A 17,453-nucleotide genomic window follows, 5' to 3' on the forward strand; every position below is an offset into this window, starting at 1 on the left:
ACACACCCCGCACACACACCCCGCGCACACACACCCCGCACACACACCCCGCACACACACTAATCATGACGGGTCCGGGAGGTGAGGCTGACCTGTGCGGCCGTGGGAAAGTTCATGTGAGTTCATGCAATGCAGTGAAGCATGAACTCACATGAACCCTCTGAGGGCACCGCGGCGACTTCAAATGAACAGCTGATCGGCATCACCTGATACCTCAGCTGTTCATTTGAAATAACCGGCGGGAAAGCGCAGCACAGAACGGGAAAGCCGGCGGTGAAGTCTTTTCACTGCCGGCTTCCCCGCCCGGGTCCTTCACTCCTTGGTGCTGCGCTCCCCGCCCGGTCCTAATTTACGATTGGGATTGGAGGTGGTGAGGGGAGCGGAGGATCGGGGTGGGAGGCTGCGGGGAAGCAGTATGGGGCTGTGTGATTGTTTAAAAGCCGGCGGCTTTTTACCGCCCGCTGGCTTTTAAACAATCAGGAGAATTCTCCCACGCTGGGATGGCATTCTGATGACAGGCTGGATCGCAGCTGAGTGCTGCCACCCAGCTTGTCATCCTTCACAGACACTGCAGAGCGCAGGCATTATGGGAGCTTCCGATTCCGGTATTCGATATTATAAAAGTATCGGAATTAAGTATCGGAATTCCGATACAGTGAATATCGGCCGATACCCGATATTTCAGTATCGGAATGCTCAACACTATTCATGAGCATTACTACTAAAAGAGACCCACTACTTAACAATGGGAACAATTTTTTAACTGAGGACCTCCTCTATGTCTCTTCAAAGGGGTATTGGGGTGCATCCAAATTTTTGGCAGGCCTTGCAGTCACTGAATACGCAATAACAGTAGAGGAGACCCGCTCCTTTATAATGGGAACATTTTTTTTTAACTGAGTCCCTCCACAATGTCTCTTCAAAGGAGTATTTGGTGCATTCAAATTTTTGGCAGGGGTCTTCCCCATGCTGTTTCCATGTCATTTGAGCACTGTTCCCATTGATTTGGGCAATTATTTGGCCCCCTGCAGACCTCTGGGGGGGGCCGCTGGAGAAATGCTCGAGTTTCCCATTGACATACATTGGGCTCGTTGCTTACGATTTTCTCGACCCGAGCAATGAGCACCTGAGCATTTTAGTGCTCGCTCATCACTAGTGTCCAGGCGTCTTCCCCATGCAGTTCCCATGTCATTTCAGCGCTGTTTCCATCTATTTTCCTGCATCCCAGCCCTCCTGTTAGGGCTTTATGGAAAAATGCTCGGATTTCCCATTGACTAATATTATTCTCGTTACTCAAGTCGAGCCCGTCCAAGCATCCGACCTGCTTGATTCGAGTACCAAGCACTCGAGCATTTTAGTGCTCGAACATCCCAACTTGCCACAATTCTTTCTCGAGTAGAGTAGCAAACTCCTCATGAATTTGATGATGGAGGATGCCAAACCCCCTGGTCCTGCCCCAGCTCTACCTACTTTGTTAGAGCTTGTTGAAAATGGTGTGAAAATCCCAAAAGTAACAGCCTCACATCGCATCAAAAGTTTGCAACTTCTTAAAGCTTTTTACGCCAGAATTCTGGAGTAAAAGCTTTGATGAATAAGTGTGAACAGGGCCTAAGGGGTTTGTTTATATCTGTGCCTCAAGGCTGAAGCTTCAGGGAGGGTTTGAGACTATTTTGCAAGTAGTCTATACAAAGGAGAAGCCTCTAATATAGATTCATGAGCAAACATTAAGTGGGGAGGTGCATTATATATTTATCATCTTATGATATAATGATTTGTATAAACTGTGACAGAGTCACTGGTGCTGTATACAAGGAGAGGCATGTGTCATGCCGGCTGCTAACCTGTGTGAACTGAAACCTACAAACTTTCTGCCAGCATGTTATATGCTGGGGGTTAACTCACTTAAAGGGTGTGTTTTTTTGTGAATGGCAAAGAGGGTGGGAAGCCATTCACACTACCACCCCTCAGGGTGTGGCTGAGCAAGTATAAATGCTCAGTCACAGTTTTTTTTTCCCGGAGTGTGTGGTCTGGAGAGGGAAGTCTCCAGACTATATTTGATGAAGCCAGAGAGCAACACCGGAGGACTGATGTTGGTGAGACTTTACTGTGCTACCTGGAGCGGGTGAAGCTTCACTTGCTAGTGGACTCTGTTATACCTTATCTTTTGTCTTCCCATTAACCCTGAGAGGGTCTGATTGTTTTTATGGGATGCTGCTGGAGTTTATGCTGCACACTAAACCAGCAGGAAGTTAACCAGAACCGAGTGTCCTGTGTCTGCCTCTTCCTGGGATTTTTGGTCCAGTGGGCAGTCCTATCATTGACTGACAGCTATCTCTATATGCACACTTATACACAGAAAGCTGTCAGTCATTGATAGGACCGCCCACTAAACCCAAAATCTCAGAAAGAGCAAAGGATTAAATAGTTAAAATACAGTTTATACTGAATCTTTACTCACAAAACTATATAATTATCTCAGCTACTCCTGCTCTATAATATGGTACCTGCAGATTGGACGGCATTTTCATGGTGACATGTCCCCTTTAAGCCATAAAAACCTCAGCTTTATGCTCATAAGGTTCCATGTCGCATTGTTTTTATCTACAAGTGTTACATCTATCTGTCTATCTATTGTAGGGTTTGGTACTCACCTGGCAGCTTGTGAGGTAGGCACAAAAGTCAGTTTCTTTAAAATGTCCAAGGCAGGTTTATTCAAGCTTCATAAACCGCACATTCAAAGTTTCAAAGTAAACAAACCACAGCTTTGTCCGATATAAAGTAACAAAGCAGATAACAAAAAAAACAGTCCATACTGTGCTGTGAGTTTGCTCGCTCACAGTCGGTGTCCTGTAGCACAGGCATGCTGGAGGTCCCCACACCTCCAGCAACAGACACTGAATGAGACACTTGGTCTCCTTTTTATTTGCAGAAAAACACGCGCCGGGGTGGAAATATGTGAGCAGCCATTCCCATCCATATCTTATGACGGCTCGTAAAACCGGCCCTGATACGCCCTATTAACCCTCTCAGCACTATACGTTCTGGACCATGCTTTCCCTGTCTTACATCACTGAAGCTACCAACTTCGGTGATACATATTTCCCCTCAAGGACCTGTCCGGCGGCCATCTTACACTATCTGCTGCACGGCTTGACAATCTCATTACTGGAAATATCAGACTATGCAAACTAAAAAACTAATAAAGGGACTTTTAAATAATCAGGTTTGGGAAATAGCAAAAAATATTTAGACATTGTTCTGGTGTCAAAGACAATAACTATAGAAAATTCTAAAGAGAACACAATTTTATTAGGATACTGTATTTATTGCAGTATTGTTATCTGTTTTTTATAATTAATAATCAATATTTATATCCTGGACCATTTTGCACACCGTAGGATAATGTGTTTTAACATTCACTGCTGTATATTTGCAGTTCTGTGATCATGCAAACGTTGCAGGTGTTCACACAGTCACCAACATTGGGAGAGGAAAAGGTTTGTGATGGACAATCATAACTCAAGAGATAATAACCATGACTGGAGAAAACCCAAACTGTCATGCCACTCCATTTAACATGAAATCTCAATACTAGAGCAGCTTTTTGTCCTGAAACTGTGTGTTAATAAATTGACAGCTGGGCATTTGTCACGTTAAAAAACATGGGTCTCTCCACACTCTGACGATGCCAACCTAGTACTGAGAGTGTTGTACCATTTAAAGACCCTCTATATTGACCCTTCATTATTCATAAATTTCCTAGATCAATAACAGAGGAAAGCTGTAGAATTGTTCTTTCATAGGGAATACATTACATGCCTGTTTGACAGGCAATCCCTGCATGTGTCAAAGCTGTCTAACAGCCCTGACACTTGTAGCCGCGGTGACAGTAACAAAAATGCCGAGCATGATTGCCGGAAGGGTTAACGATACATACTTGCTCATCACTACGGCACAATTGCATTCTGCTATCTCTATCATTTCCGTTGTAATCACTGTTTCCACTCGTCTTCGGATTATGAAGTGAATCTGCATAATCATCATTAGGATTTGCACCGACATGCAGATTCCACATGTTGTGTAGTAACAATTAGATTGCTCTTACCCCAGAATTCAGGTCTCTTCTTCTCTTTGCAGCCATCCTGTTGCCTGCACTTTTCTTACAGTCTGTTAGCTTTAAGGAGTCAGACAATGGGAGAAGGAGGAGCAGGATTGAGACTGGGTGTTGTGTACCAGCTTGGACTGCTGTTTCATATGACAGAGCTTTCCAGAATAGCATAAGGGGCCACTCCCTTCACCTGTTTCATCATCAGGATCCAAAATGCGGCTACTGCTGTATACAAATGCCGTACATCTGACTATATCACAATATTGGGATCTGAATCCTAAATTTATGTGGCAGCATACAGAATTTTGCTAACATTTTAAAATATTTATTAGTATTTAGCAAAATTAAAACAGGTTAGTGTGAATTAGCCATGTTTTAAGCTTCTGCATCCTATACTTCAGTTTTATGATTTTCAAGCAGATTTTTAGTAGAGATGAGTGAATGTTTCAATATTTGGTTCGGATTACGATTGTCGCATTTGCAATATTCGCTGATTAATTCGTCGAATATTTGCCGAACACCATTGGATTCAATGGGGGGAAAAAAACAAACACATACACCACACCTTCAAACGGGCCCAAAAGTTGCCAAAACAGATCAAATTAAGTGTAGACACCTGGAAAGTGCCATCAATTGACTCAGAGTACAAATACTATAATTATTATAGCGACATTTATTCCGTGACGCTTTACATGTGAAAACGGGTCACCGACTGGTACAAGAGGAGGGAGTACCCTGCCCGTGAGGGTGCGCAAACAATCCACAAGGGATGGGTGAGGATACAGTAGTTCAGGTTACAGCTGGTCGTGCCGCTGTATGCTGGAGTGAGGGTTACCGCAGATTGTACGCTTGTCAGAAGAAGTGGGTCTTCAGCTTCCTTTTCTAGGTTTCCACGGTAGGCGACAGTCTAATGTGTTGGGGTACAGAGTTACACTGTAGGGGAGATGCACAAATCTGCTGAGAGCCTAAATTAAGGTAAGTGTTACGAGGGCGGTTGCAGACAACTTTATTTTAATGGAACGCAACCGACCCCGGGGTCTGCAATGCAGCCTAATGGACTGCTGCCAAACACTTTCCGGGTGGAAAGGAAAGCGACAACTAAATTGATAACCCGTCCGTGTTAACAGCACACTGGACCGGGTAAGGCGATACGCTCTATCTCCGTTAACAGCACGGAGGGAGAGCGACCGGCGACGCACCTATCAACTATCTTAGCCCTTCGTGTTAATGCACACGGAAGGGTAAGACGGTTCGCACAATCTCCAAGAACTGCAGGGAGACGTGCGACCGTGGGAGAAGCAGTAGCCCTGTCTTTGATACAGGCACTACGCTATGGGGAATGGTGCTAAAGCGGTTCACACAATTTCCAAGAACCGCAGGGAGACGTGTGACCGGAGAAGAAGCAGTAGCCCTGTCTTCGGTACAGGCGCTACGCTATAGGAGATGGCGCTAGTATGTGGGTGTGATACCCACCGGGTATTCGTGCACTCAGCCGGCGTGCTACCGGACTGAGCAGACCCGCTCTATATGGCTCAAGCAACCTGCCTGCATAAAGCTATGGCTCTTAGAGGAGCCCAAGAGTTTAAGCATGCACACCACAAACAACCAGCTCAAATGATCTGAGCGCGTCGCCATGTTTGTAGGCGGGCCTTTTAAAGACTAAGCCCTGCCCACCGACGCGTCATTGGTGACGTTACCCGTGGACCAATCAGGCGGTGCCAGGTCACCGGGTCAGGTGGGTGCCAAACCACCAATCATGATCCGCCAGGTCACGGACATGCTCAGTACGGCAAACTCTGGACTTGGACTCCGCAAGCACTGTCTCTCTCTGCAACCCAGGCTTAACATTGTTAGGCAAAACTACCTGGGAGATAAACAGTGCTCGTGGACCAGCTAGGCGTTGGGGCTGACAATGATGCTGAGCAGCATCAGCCCTGGCTGGACTGAAATGGGAGACCACAGAAGGTCCTGGACCCATTTTGAATCTAGAACCAGATTGATGCCTAACAGTAAGCTTATAAGAGCACACAATTGAGCAGATTAACCCCTGCACTGCTAAAAGAAACCTGCACAGATTATTATTAAGGCAAAAGGCTTCTAATGAGTGCAAGGATGAGAGAAATCAGATGCTGCAGTCTTCTGGCTCCTCTCTGTCAGTTAAATCCATGACACCTTGAAAGCTTCAACACAATGTTCACAAGGTAGCCAGCAGCGGTGATTGGACAATAAGCTAATTCCTTTATGATGATAGAGGCCACCATCTCCTTAGCTTGCTGCTGGTACTTTTCTGTTGGAATGAGTTTGTCTCCAACCAGCCAGGAATATCTCCAGTGAATTATGGCATGCCATTGTATTAGCAGTACACCCAGTACCAGAAGCTAAGCCTTCCACAATTTCCTTCTCAGGAATTTTATTTGGTAGACTGAGTGGCGGCCCAAACATTAGATTGTAACAAAGGAGCTGAAGACACTGAGTGGCAGTAGGTGCAAGTTTCTCCAGCATGTTAGATATCAGAGGGAGAACAGAGAGGGCAGCATGGTGGCTCAGTGGTCAGCACTGCAGCCTTGCAGTGCTGGGGTCCTTAATTCAAATCCCATGAAGGACAACATCTGCAAGGAGTTTGTATATTCTCCCTGTTTACAGTGGTTTCCTATGGGTTCTCCGGTTTCCTCCTCAGTAAAAAAAAGCAGCCATAGAGTGTCCGGGAACCTTCACACAGACTTTTCTTAGCCAGGGCTGCTTCTTGGCAGGGTTGGACGGGCCCACCAGAGAACCGGAGAATTCTCTGGTGGGACCTGGCTTCTCCTTCAGAAGGGTTAATAACACAATCCTTGCAGCTGCTATGGGGCTCTTGAGTAGACATGAGCGAATGTTTCAATATTCGATTCGGATAACGATCGCTGAATTTGCAATATTCTTCGATTAATTAGTCGAATGTTCACCGAACGTTTCCAAACGCCATAAAATTCAAACGGGTAGGGGGAAACGCATATACAACACCTTCAAATGGGCCCAAAAGCTGCCAAAACAGATCAAATTAGGGGTAGACACCTGGAAAGTGCCATCAATTGACCAAGAGTACAAGTACTATAATTATTATTACTATTACAGCGACATTTATTCCGTGGCACTTTACATGTCAAAAGGGGTCACCAATAGTGTTGAGCGAGCACTAAAATGCTCGGGTGCTCGAAGCTCGGGCCGAGCTCACTGTGATACTCGGGTGATCGACCCGAGCAACGAGCCCAATGTTAGTCTATGGGAGACCCGAACATTTTTGCGGCGGCTCCCCCGGCAGTCTGTAGAAAGCCTAAAAAGTGCCCAAAACGATAGTGACAGTGCTCAAAAGACATGGGGGCAGCATGGGGATCGCCCCTGGAAGCATTTCTGACCCCCAGGTCACTGCTGTCAACAACGTGGTCAGAGGTATTAAGCCACTTTTGCGGGCTCACAATAAAACGTTCAAAAACGAAACTGAAACGGTTTTCCTGTGAAATATGTTAAGGAATTTCCTTTCCAGGGTAAAAACTTGTGTATAAGGTCAAATAAATAACCAAAAACAAAAATACTCCTCCACACCTTGGGCTATGTTCACAAGTAGCATTTTTCATGCGTTTTTGCACTTTTGTATTGCTTTCAACCGTGACAAATGCGTTCACCGGGAAATGTCATTTTAACATTTTACAACCTTATCTGGCAATGTGCTGTGTGACACATGCATACAGTGCTGAAAAGACAAGGGATCAGCATGGGGAAGACCCCTGGAAGCATCTCTGACCCCCAGGTCACTGTCTAAAAGTGTGCCCATCAGAAGTGATCCTTGCCGCATCAGAAGATCCTTGTCCCAGGGCAGTGTTCAATTGTACCTCCCCCATTCCTTGCAATGCAAGCGAAAATATGCAGCCAACCACCCACCCACCCGCAGGCTTCAATACCATACTGCTAGCTTTCACTTGAAATGGGGCCTTTTAGTTTGGAGGAGGCAGAAGCTGGCCACTACCTCATGGCCGCTTTGGCAGCGAGGTATCCATACTCTGTCCCCAGCCGCCCGGCGGCTGGGTGTCCACGCTCGGTCCCCAGCCGCCAGGTGGCGGCCAGGTGTCCATACTCGGTCCCCAGCCTCCCTGATTTCTCCTGTCACCTTCCCCCACACTTTTCTTAGCCTGGCCTGCTTTAGGGCAGCATTGGACGAGCCCACCAGAGAACCAGACTCCTCCGGTGGGCCCTGGCTTCTCCATCAGGGGAGTTGAGAGTGCCTAGGTGAGGAGCATGATGATGATGATAGAAGTTAGCATCTGCTTTGTTTTCTTGGAATGCAAGCGCATGTATGTAGTAGCGGCTAGGCCTGAGGTGGTCCGCGTTTTGGCGCATATCCTACCTCCTCCGAGGATTGCTGGATGTTTTCCTGCTACTATCCCAGTTCTATGACTCCCGTTAAAACAAATCTTCAGGTGATAAATGATGGATGAGGTGGTGGCAAAGGAGAAAGAGCAGGAGGAACAGGGACCATTCACATCAATATCAGGCCAGTCAACCAGATATGTCTTGTAGGATATGTTTCTGTAACAAAAGGAGCGGTTCGGCTACACAGTTATAGGGCATACAGTGAGTGCAATGCCTATCAAAAATTTCGAGCCACTCCAATGCCCCTTGGAAATGACATGGAGGTCAGAGGGCGTTAACTAAACCTTTTTTTCCATTTATAGCAACTGGGTCTCCCGTGCACTGTTGGCCTAAGCAGTGAATGGAAGGCTTTCCAAAAATTATGAGGAACTGCAATGCCCCTTACAAGAGCCATGCGTGGCACCCCAGGGGTCTGGTCACCACAGTAATAGAGATATTACGTCGGAGAGCAAGTGGGAGGTTTCCTGGTCAGGATCCCTTAAACATGCAACATCCTCCTGCCCCAGTCCTGGGAGGGGAGAATTCTGCCCTTATAAACTGGATCTGGGGAGGGGTTGAGTGAGTCAGAGAACAGTCAGAGTCAGAGTGAGAGCAAGGGAAAGTAACAGCAAGGAGCTCTGTAGGAGCTATGAGCTAAAGACCAGGGGCTGTAAGCTGAGCAGAGCTCGCCCTGGCAGAAGACAATAGGAACCGGACACAGGAGTCCGAAGCTGTGAGGACTTATATATCCAGCAGCAGAAACCAGCCGGCAGGGGATTTCAGGTCCTCTGGCCATAGAAGCCCGGAGGCTCAGTCACAAGCAAGGGACCAGCACCGCCGTTGTGGAGTGGAGGCTAACAGAAGGCCCCAAGTCACCAGCCATACGGGTGAGCACTACACGGTACACTCAGGGACGTGGGCTACTTCTACCCGCTTACAGCAAGGTAGCCAGGAAGAGTGCAGACAGACGGGGAGGCCTACAACTCCACCTGGCCAAGGGAACTCCTGCTTGCTCACAGACTGACCAGGCCTCTTATGCTAGCCAGTACTCCCGGGAGGGTCTACCTTATAATCATCAGTAAAGACCCTGAACTGCACTGCAAAGACTCTGAGTCGTTCCTGCTGCGCTCGTGCACCATCACCCCCATCATCCACACTCACTGCCCTGAGGCTATACTCCTCCCGAGGGGAGTTATCCCATTCTATGCTGCGCACACAACACCAGCCTCAGCGGTCTGCCTCGCAGCGGTGGTACTCCCTGACCGCAATCCACGGGTGGCGCAGTCGGACAATTAACCTCAAAACCTAAGAAAGACTGCCACTGGTTTGACCAGCCTGAGCCACGGGACCGGGTCACCGCCACGGAGACTACAGACCCCAGAGACCCGGCACCGGGTATCCCACACACATGTACACACGGCCCAGGGGGCGCGTCACATGCAGTACAGCATATTACAAACATAAGTCCCATTATTGGGGAGTGGGTATCCCATAGTATTTGCTTATGCCTTGCAAGCCAAAGCTGCCAAAAATTAGGACGGAACAACTTGCAATGCCCCTTACAAGAGCCATGCAGTACAGCATATTACAAACATAAGTCCCATTATTGGGAAGTGGGTGTCCCATAGTATTTGCTTATGCCTTGCAAGCAAAAGCTGCCAAAAATTAGGACGGAGCAACTTGCAATGCCCCTTACAAGAGCCATGCAGTACAGCATATTACAAACATAAGTCCCATTATTGGGGAGTGGGTCTCCCATAGTATTTGCTTATGCTTTCCCAGCAAAAGCTGCCAAAAATTAGGATGGAGCAACTTGCAATGCCCCTTACAACAGCCATGCAGTACAGCATATTACAAACATAAGTCCCATTATTGGGGAGTGGGTCTCCCATAGTATTTGCTTATGCTTTCCCAGCAAAAGCTGCCAAAAATTAGGACGGAGCAACTTGCAATGACCCTTACAAGAGCCATGCAGTACAGCATATTACAAACATAAGTCCCATTATTGGGGAGTGGGTGTCTCATAGTATTTGCTTATGCCTTGCAAGCAAAAGCTGCCAAAAATTAGGACGGAGCAACTTGCAATGCCCCTTACAAGAGCCATGCAGTACAGCATATTACAAACATAAGTCCCATTATTGGGGAGTGGGTCTCCCATAGTATTTGCTTATGCTTTCCCAGCAAAAGCTGCCAAAAATTAGGACGGAGCAACTTGCAATGCCCCTTACAAGAGCCATGCAGTACAGCATATTACAAACATAAGTCCCATTATTGGGGAGTGGGTGTCCCATAGTATTTGCTTATGCTTTCCCAGCAAAAGCTGCCAAAAATTAGGATGGAGCAACTTGCAATGCCCCTTACAAGAGCCATGCAGTACAGCATATTACAAACATAAGTCCCATTATTGGGGAGTGGGTGTCCCATGGTATTTGCTTATGCTTTCCCAGCAAAAGCTGCCAAAAATTAGGACGGAGGAACTTGCAATGCTGGCACCCTGGTGGTATAGTGGTGGTGGAGGCTGAGGATAAGGAGAAGAAGATTAAACAGCCAAAACGAGGAAGCGTATACCCATGTGTGGGTGTGAAGCGGTGCATGTGAATACACCTCTCGAAATAACACAGTGGATTTGACTTTATGTTACTCTGCTGTCATTTGGTGGTGATGAGAAGTCTGGCCCAATCCAGCCATTGTTCATTTTGATAAGGGTCAGCTTGTCAGCATTGTCAGTTGACAGGCGAGTGCGCTTATCAGTTATAATTCCCCCAGCGGCACTAAAAACACGCTCCGATAGCACGCTAGCGGCAGGGCAGGCCAGGACCTCCAAGGCGTACAGAGTGAGTTCATTCCAAGTGTCCAGCTTGGATACCCAATAATTAAAAGGCACAGAGGAATCACGGAGGACGCTGGTACGGTCGGCAAGGTACTCCCTCACCATCTTTTGAAACTTTCCACTCCTTGTGAGAGTACCCCGCGCCTCAGGGCCTGTAAGCTGGGCGGGTGTCAGAAAACTGTCCCAGAACGTTGACAGTGTTCCCCTGCCTCTGCTGGATTGGAGTTGCATCTCTCTCGCCTGTATGCCTTGGTTGGGCAACGAACTGTGACCTCTGCCGCTAGCGTGTTCAGATGGGAATTTTTTTAAGAGTTCTGCAGCAAGGGCCTTCTGGTATTGCCCCATTTTTGTAGACCTCTCCACCTCAGGAATAAGAGAGTGAAAGTTCTCCTTGTAGCTTGGGGTCTACAAGTGTCACCAACCAGTAATGACTGTCACCCAACATTTTGACAACGCGAGGGTCACGGTTAAGGCAGCGTAACATAAAGTCAGCCATGCGTGCCAGACTGGTAACGGGCAAGATTTCCGTGTCCTCACCAAGATGACGACTGACCATGCTCTCCTCCTCCTCTTCCTCCTCCCCCCTGTCCTCAGGCCACCCACGCTGAACCGACGGTATGACACTTGTACAGGTACTACCGTCTACAACGCATGATAGCAGCTCCTGTTCTTCCTCCTCCTCCTCCTCCTCCTCCTCTCCCTCATTGTCCCCCAATGCACGTTGGGATGAGATGAGGCTTGGCTGTGTGTAATCGCCCGCTATGGCTTCTTGATCCATCTCATCATACTCTGGCTGCAATGCCTCCTCTTTAATTCTCTGCAGAGAGCGTTGCAAAAGACAGACAAGTGGGATGCTGACACTAATGATGGCGTCATCGCCACTCACCATCTTGGTGGCCTCCTCAAAGTTTGTCAGGATGGTACATATGTCAGACATGCAGGTCCACTCCTGAGGTCTTATGTGTGGAGTCTGACCTGAATATCGACGGCCTTGTTGCAGCTGGTACTCCACAACTGCTCTCTTCTGCTCACAAATCCTTTGCAACATGTGGAGGGTAGAGTTCCAACGTGTGGGGACATCACACACCAGTCGGTGTGCCGGAAGCTGCAAACGCTGCTGCAACACAACAAGGGCGGCGGAAGCTGTAGCCGACTTGCGAAAATGAGCTGACAGGCGGCGTACTTTCACGAGCAGATCTGGCAACTCGGGGTACGATTTAAGAAACCGCTGAACCACGAGGTTAAGCACATGAGCCAGGCATGGTACGTGTGTGATCTCACCTCGCGTCAGAGTCGCCACCAGGTTACGGCCATTGTCACACACGACCATGCCGGGATGTAGGTTCAGCAGTCTCAGCCACAGATCTGCCTGCTCTTTCACAGCTGTCCACAACTCACAAGCAGTGTGAGGTTTATCACCTAAGCTTATGAGTTTCAGCACAGCCTGTTGCCGCTTGGTGGAGGCAGTACTGCAATGCTTCCAGCTTGTAACTGATGTGGTGATATCTGAGATGGAGGCTGAACATGAGGAGGAGGAGGAGGAGGAGGATGCGCAGGAGCTGTACACTGTGGAGGCAACTCTGACTGACATAGGGCCCGCAATCCTCGGTGTGGGGAGGATGTGTTCCGTCCCAAGGTCCGACTGGGTCCCGGCTTCCACTATGTTTACCCAGTGTGCCGTCAGAGAGATGTACCGTCCCTGGCCACAAGCACTTGTCCACGTGTCCGTTGTCAGGTGGACTCTCCCAGTAACTGCGTTGTTGAGGGCACGGCAGATGCTTTGGGACACGTGCTTGTGTAGTGCGGGGATGGCACACCGGGCAAAATAGTGTCGGCTGGGGACCGAGTACCGAGGGACGGCCACCGCCATAAGATTGCGGAAGGATTCCGTCTCCACCAGCCTAAAAGGCAGCATTTCCAATGCAAGCAGTTGTGAAATGTGCGAATTTAGGACTGTGGCCTGTGGGGCGTTAGCTGCGAATTTCCGCTTTCGTTCAAAGGTCTGGGATATGGACAATTGAACGCTGCGGTGGGACGTGGACGTGGACGTTGATGCTGTTTCTTGAGAAACTGGCATAACAAGTGAAGACTGAGAGGAGGGGGCATCTTTACATGCAGTATGGACAGGGGATTGCCTTGCACACACAACAGGGGGTTCTATTGCACGCACAACAGTGGAAGAAGCAGTGATGACACCCGCTGACACTGGTCGTGGACCCTGGGTTTCGCCCCACAAAGTCGGGTGCTTTGCTGCCATGTGCCTGATCATGCTGGTGGTGGTCAGGCTGGTAGTTTTGTCACCCCTGCTGATGCTGGCATGGCAGGTGAAACATATGGCCTTTTTGGGGTTATCAGCAGAGTCTTTAAAAAAATTCCAGACTCTGGAAGACCTACCGCTTGTACTGGCAACGTCCCTCGTGTTGGTGTTACGGGGAACGGTTGCCTGCCTTCTGTCTGCGGCCACCACACTGCTTCTTCCTGCCTGTTGGGGTACTCTGCCTCCCTCCCCCTGTGCTGCTGGCCTCACTCTGCATGTCCTCCTTCCACGTTGGGTCAGTTACTAGATCATCCTCCTCCTCTTCCACTTGCGTACCACGATCCTCCTCCTCACTTCCTGGCAATTGTGTCTCGTCATTGACCACCTCTTGTGACAGATTGCCAACGTCGACTTCCTGTGGCCGTGGCTGTTCAAATATTTGGGCATCGCAACATGGGATCTCCTCTTCCACCACTTCAAGCGTATCAGGCAAGGGGCCCAAATATGGAAATGGACCAGTGAACAGCTCTTCAGAGTGTCCAAGTGTGGGATCACTTGCTGTCTGACGACACTCGGCATGGTGGGAGGAAGGAGCATCAGGGTGAGGAGGAGTATGCGGTCGAGACTCACGGCTACTAAGAGTTGACCGTGTGGAAGACAGACCGGAGGTGGTGGTGCCCAGGTAACTGGAAGTATTGTCTGCTATCCAATTAATAACCTGTTCACACTGATCAGTTCTCAATACTGGTGTTGTTCTGTGCTTCCCTAGTAATTCGGTCAAGAAGTGGGAGCGAGAAGATGTGGCTGTTGGTTGTGGCACATTTTCACCTTGGCCACGGCCCCGTCCTCTGCACGAACCATCACCAGAACGTCCACTTCCACGTCCCTTGCCACGCGCCTTGCCCATTGTAAATGAAGTAAAATAGCTTACACTTGCACTATCAATGGAAAAAGGGTAATAAAGAGTAGATTAGAACCGTGGAAGAGGAAAACCACAGTTATTGTTTACTGGGGTATACCACACTTTTTTAAATAGAGATATTTGCGGCTGAACAGTGAGCGACACACTCAAACTGCTTTTTTTTTAGATACCAAAGGCCCAAAACTGGATAGTACAGCGATTTGACCCGTGGAACTGCGAAACCACACTGGGATGTCGGGCCTACACAAGACTATTTTCAACAGATATATTTTTGTGTCACAACAGTCAGGAGACACTACTGTTTTTCTTTACGGAAAAAACTACCAAAACCTGAATAATAGAGATTTTTTTACCATGGAACAGCAAAACCACAGTTATAATTTACTGGTGTATACCAGGCTTTTTAAAATATATATATATATTTGCGGCTGAACAGTGAGCGACACACTCAAACTGTTTTTTTTAGATACAAATGGCCCAAAAGTGGATAATACAGAGGTTTGTACCGTGGAACTGCAAAACCACACTTGTATTTCTTGGGCCTACACCAGACTATTTTCAACAGATATATTTGTGTCTGAAAAATCAGGGAGACACTATTTTATTTTTTTTTTACAGCAAAAAATGCAAAAAGCAGGATAATAGAGATTTTTTACCGCGGAACAGCAAAAGCACACTTCTGTCTCTCTGGCCTACACCAGACTATTTTCAACAGATATATTTGTGTCTGAAAAATCAGGGAGACACTATTTTTTTTTTTTTTTTACAGCAAAAAATGCAAAAAGCAGGATAATAGAGATTTTTTACCGTGGAACAGCAAAAGCACACTTCTGTCTCTCTGGCCTACACCAGACTATTTTCAACAGATATATTTGTGTCTGAAAAATCAGGGAGACACTATTTTTTTTTTTTTACAGCAAAAAATGCAAAAAGCAGGATAATAGAGATTTTTTACCGTGGAACAGCAAAAGCACACTTCTGTCTCTCTGGCCTACACCAGACTATTTTCAACAGATATATTTGTGTCTGAAAAATCAGAGAGACACTATTTTATTTTTTTTTTTTACAGCAAAAAATGCAAAAAGCAGGATAATAGAGATTTTTTACCGTGGAACAGCAAAAGCACACTTCTGTCTCTCTGGCCTACACCAGACTATTTTCAACAGATATATTTGTGTCTGAAAAATCAGGGAGACACTATTATTATTTTTATACAGCAAAAAATGCCAAAAACAGGATAATAGAGATGTTTTACCATGGAACATCAAAACCACAGTAATAATTTACTGGTGTATACCAGGCTTTTTAAAATATATATATATTTGCGGCTGAACAGTGAGCGACACACTCAAACTGTTTTTTTTAGATACAAATGGCCCCAAAGTGGATAATACAGAGGTTTGTACCGTGGAACTGCAAAACCACACTTGTATTTCTTGGGCCTACACCAGACTATTTTCAACAGATATATTTGTGTCTGAAAAATCAGGGAGACACTATTTTTTTTTTTTTTTACAGCAAAAAATGCAAAAAGCAGGATAATAGAGATTTTTTACCGTGGAACAGCAAAAGCACACTTCTGTCTCTCTGGCCTACACCAGACTATTTTCAACAGATATATTTGTGTCTGAAAAATCAGAGGCACACTTTTTTTTTGGGGAGGGGGGGGCACCAAAAGGTTAATAAGATGGGTATTTGTACATTGTGAAGGAGGAAAAAAAAAGAAGATTTAGATAAAAAAAAGGATTTCTCCTGGCCCCCGGGACCTGGAGCTAAGTCCAGCAATTTCAGCGACAGGAGCAGCACACAGGACTGTAATGCAGCGTTTGCTGGTATAACCACTGCGTCTCCTATACAGCCTGCCTGCCTGCCTGCCTGATATACCTGGGATGGATATTAGTCCTGAGAAGGACTGTTTGTTTGATCTGGCAGCCTTTACAGACCCTACACTAACTATTTTGCAGGATATATCTCTCCCTAAATCAGCAGCGCTGTCCCTACACTGTCTGATCCGGAGCGACTGTGTCCAAGATTGCGGCGCCCGGTTTTAAATACTCGAGGTGACGCTGTGCGGCCAGCCAATCACTGTAATGCCCACAAACAACATGGCTGCGGCATTACAGTGACTGGCTGGCAATCCCTGCATGTTCATTGGCTCTGTAAAGAGCGCCAAACATGCAGGGCGGAGACCCGAGCTCCCGCCCGAGTAACCCGGAAATGCTCGGTGCTCGCCGAACATCCCGAGTAGCGTGATGCTCGGGCGAGTACCGAGCAGTGTCGAGCATGTTCGCTCAACACTAGTCACCAACTATTACAAGAGGAGAGAGGACCCTGCCCGCGATGGCGCACAAACAATCTACAAGGGATGGGTGAGGGTACAGTAGGTCAGGGCACAGCTAGTCATTCAGCAGTATGCTGGAGCTAGGCTTACAGCAGATTGTATGCTTGTCAGAAGAAGTGGGTCTTCTTTTTCAAGGTTTCCATGGTAGGCGACAATCTGATTTGTTGGGGTACAGCGTTATCAGAGTAGGGAAGATGCACGGAACAAAACCGTTGAGAGCCTAAATCAAGTTAGGCTTCAAGGAGCTCACAACTGAGCAGATTGACCCCTGCACTGATTAACATGAAGGCAAAAGGCTTCTTTCTATTGACTACAGGAGTGGGAGGAATCAGATGCTGTGGTCTTCTGGCTCTTCTCTGTCACGGTAAACCCGTGACACCTTGCAAGCTTCAACACAATGTTCACAAGTTAAACAGCAGCTGTGGTCAGTCTCCTAAACAACAAGCTAACTCCTTTATGATGATAGAGGACAACATCTACAAGTAGTTTGTATGTTCTCCCCGTGTTTGCAGGAATTTCCTCCAGGTTCTCCGGTTACCTCTTCAGTAAAAAAGCAGCCATACAGGAGTGTTTACAGTTCAAAAAATTAGGGCCTGACACCACCATTTCCGT

The 17,453-nt window shown here is 47.3% G+C and overlaps 1 protein-coding gene across 9 annotated transcripts in view; it reads right to left on the bottom strand.

Annotated features, from left to right (window-relative positions):
* The window catches only part of LOC141265127 (ATP-binding cassette sub-family B member 5-like), a 1,418,963-nt gene that overhangs the window by 1,389,134 nt on the left and 12,376 nt on the right, over nt 1–17,453 (bottom strand). For 2 of the 9 annotated variants that reach the window (XR_012320051.1, XM_073677808.1), the window contains exon 1: nt 4,106–4,305. The exons of 1 other annotated variant lie outside the window; for it this stretch is intronic. Coding sequence is in view for 5 of the 8 variants with exons in the window: in XM_073677808.1 (XP_073533909.1) it covers nt 4,106–4,279 (174 nt within the window). In the remaining 3 variants the exon portion in view is untranslated. Of the gene's footprint in view, nt 1–4,105; nt 4,319–17,453 lie in introns of those variants that run through there. 6 more of the 9 variants (XR_012320053.1, XM_073677813.1, XR_012320052.1 and 3 more) reach the window with 5 other exon arrangements.

Source organism: Phyllobates terribilis, unplaced genomic scaffold (genome assembly GCF_046119375.1).
Source record: "Phyllobates terribilis strain yellow unplaced genomic scaffold, ASM4611937v1 Scaffold_4__5_contigs__length_816908805, whole genome shotgun sequence".
Taxonomy (NCBI): Eukaryota; Metazoa; Chordata; class Amphibia; order Anura; family Dendrobatidae; genus Phyllobates; species Phyllobates terribilis.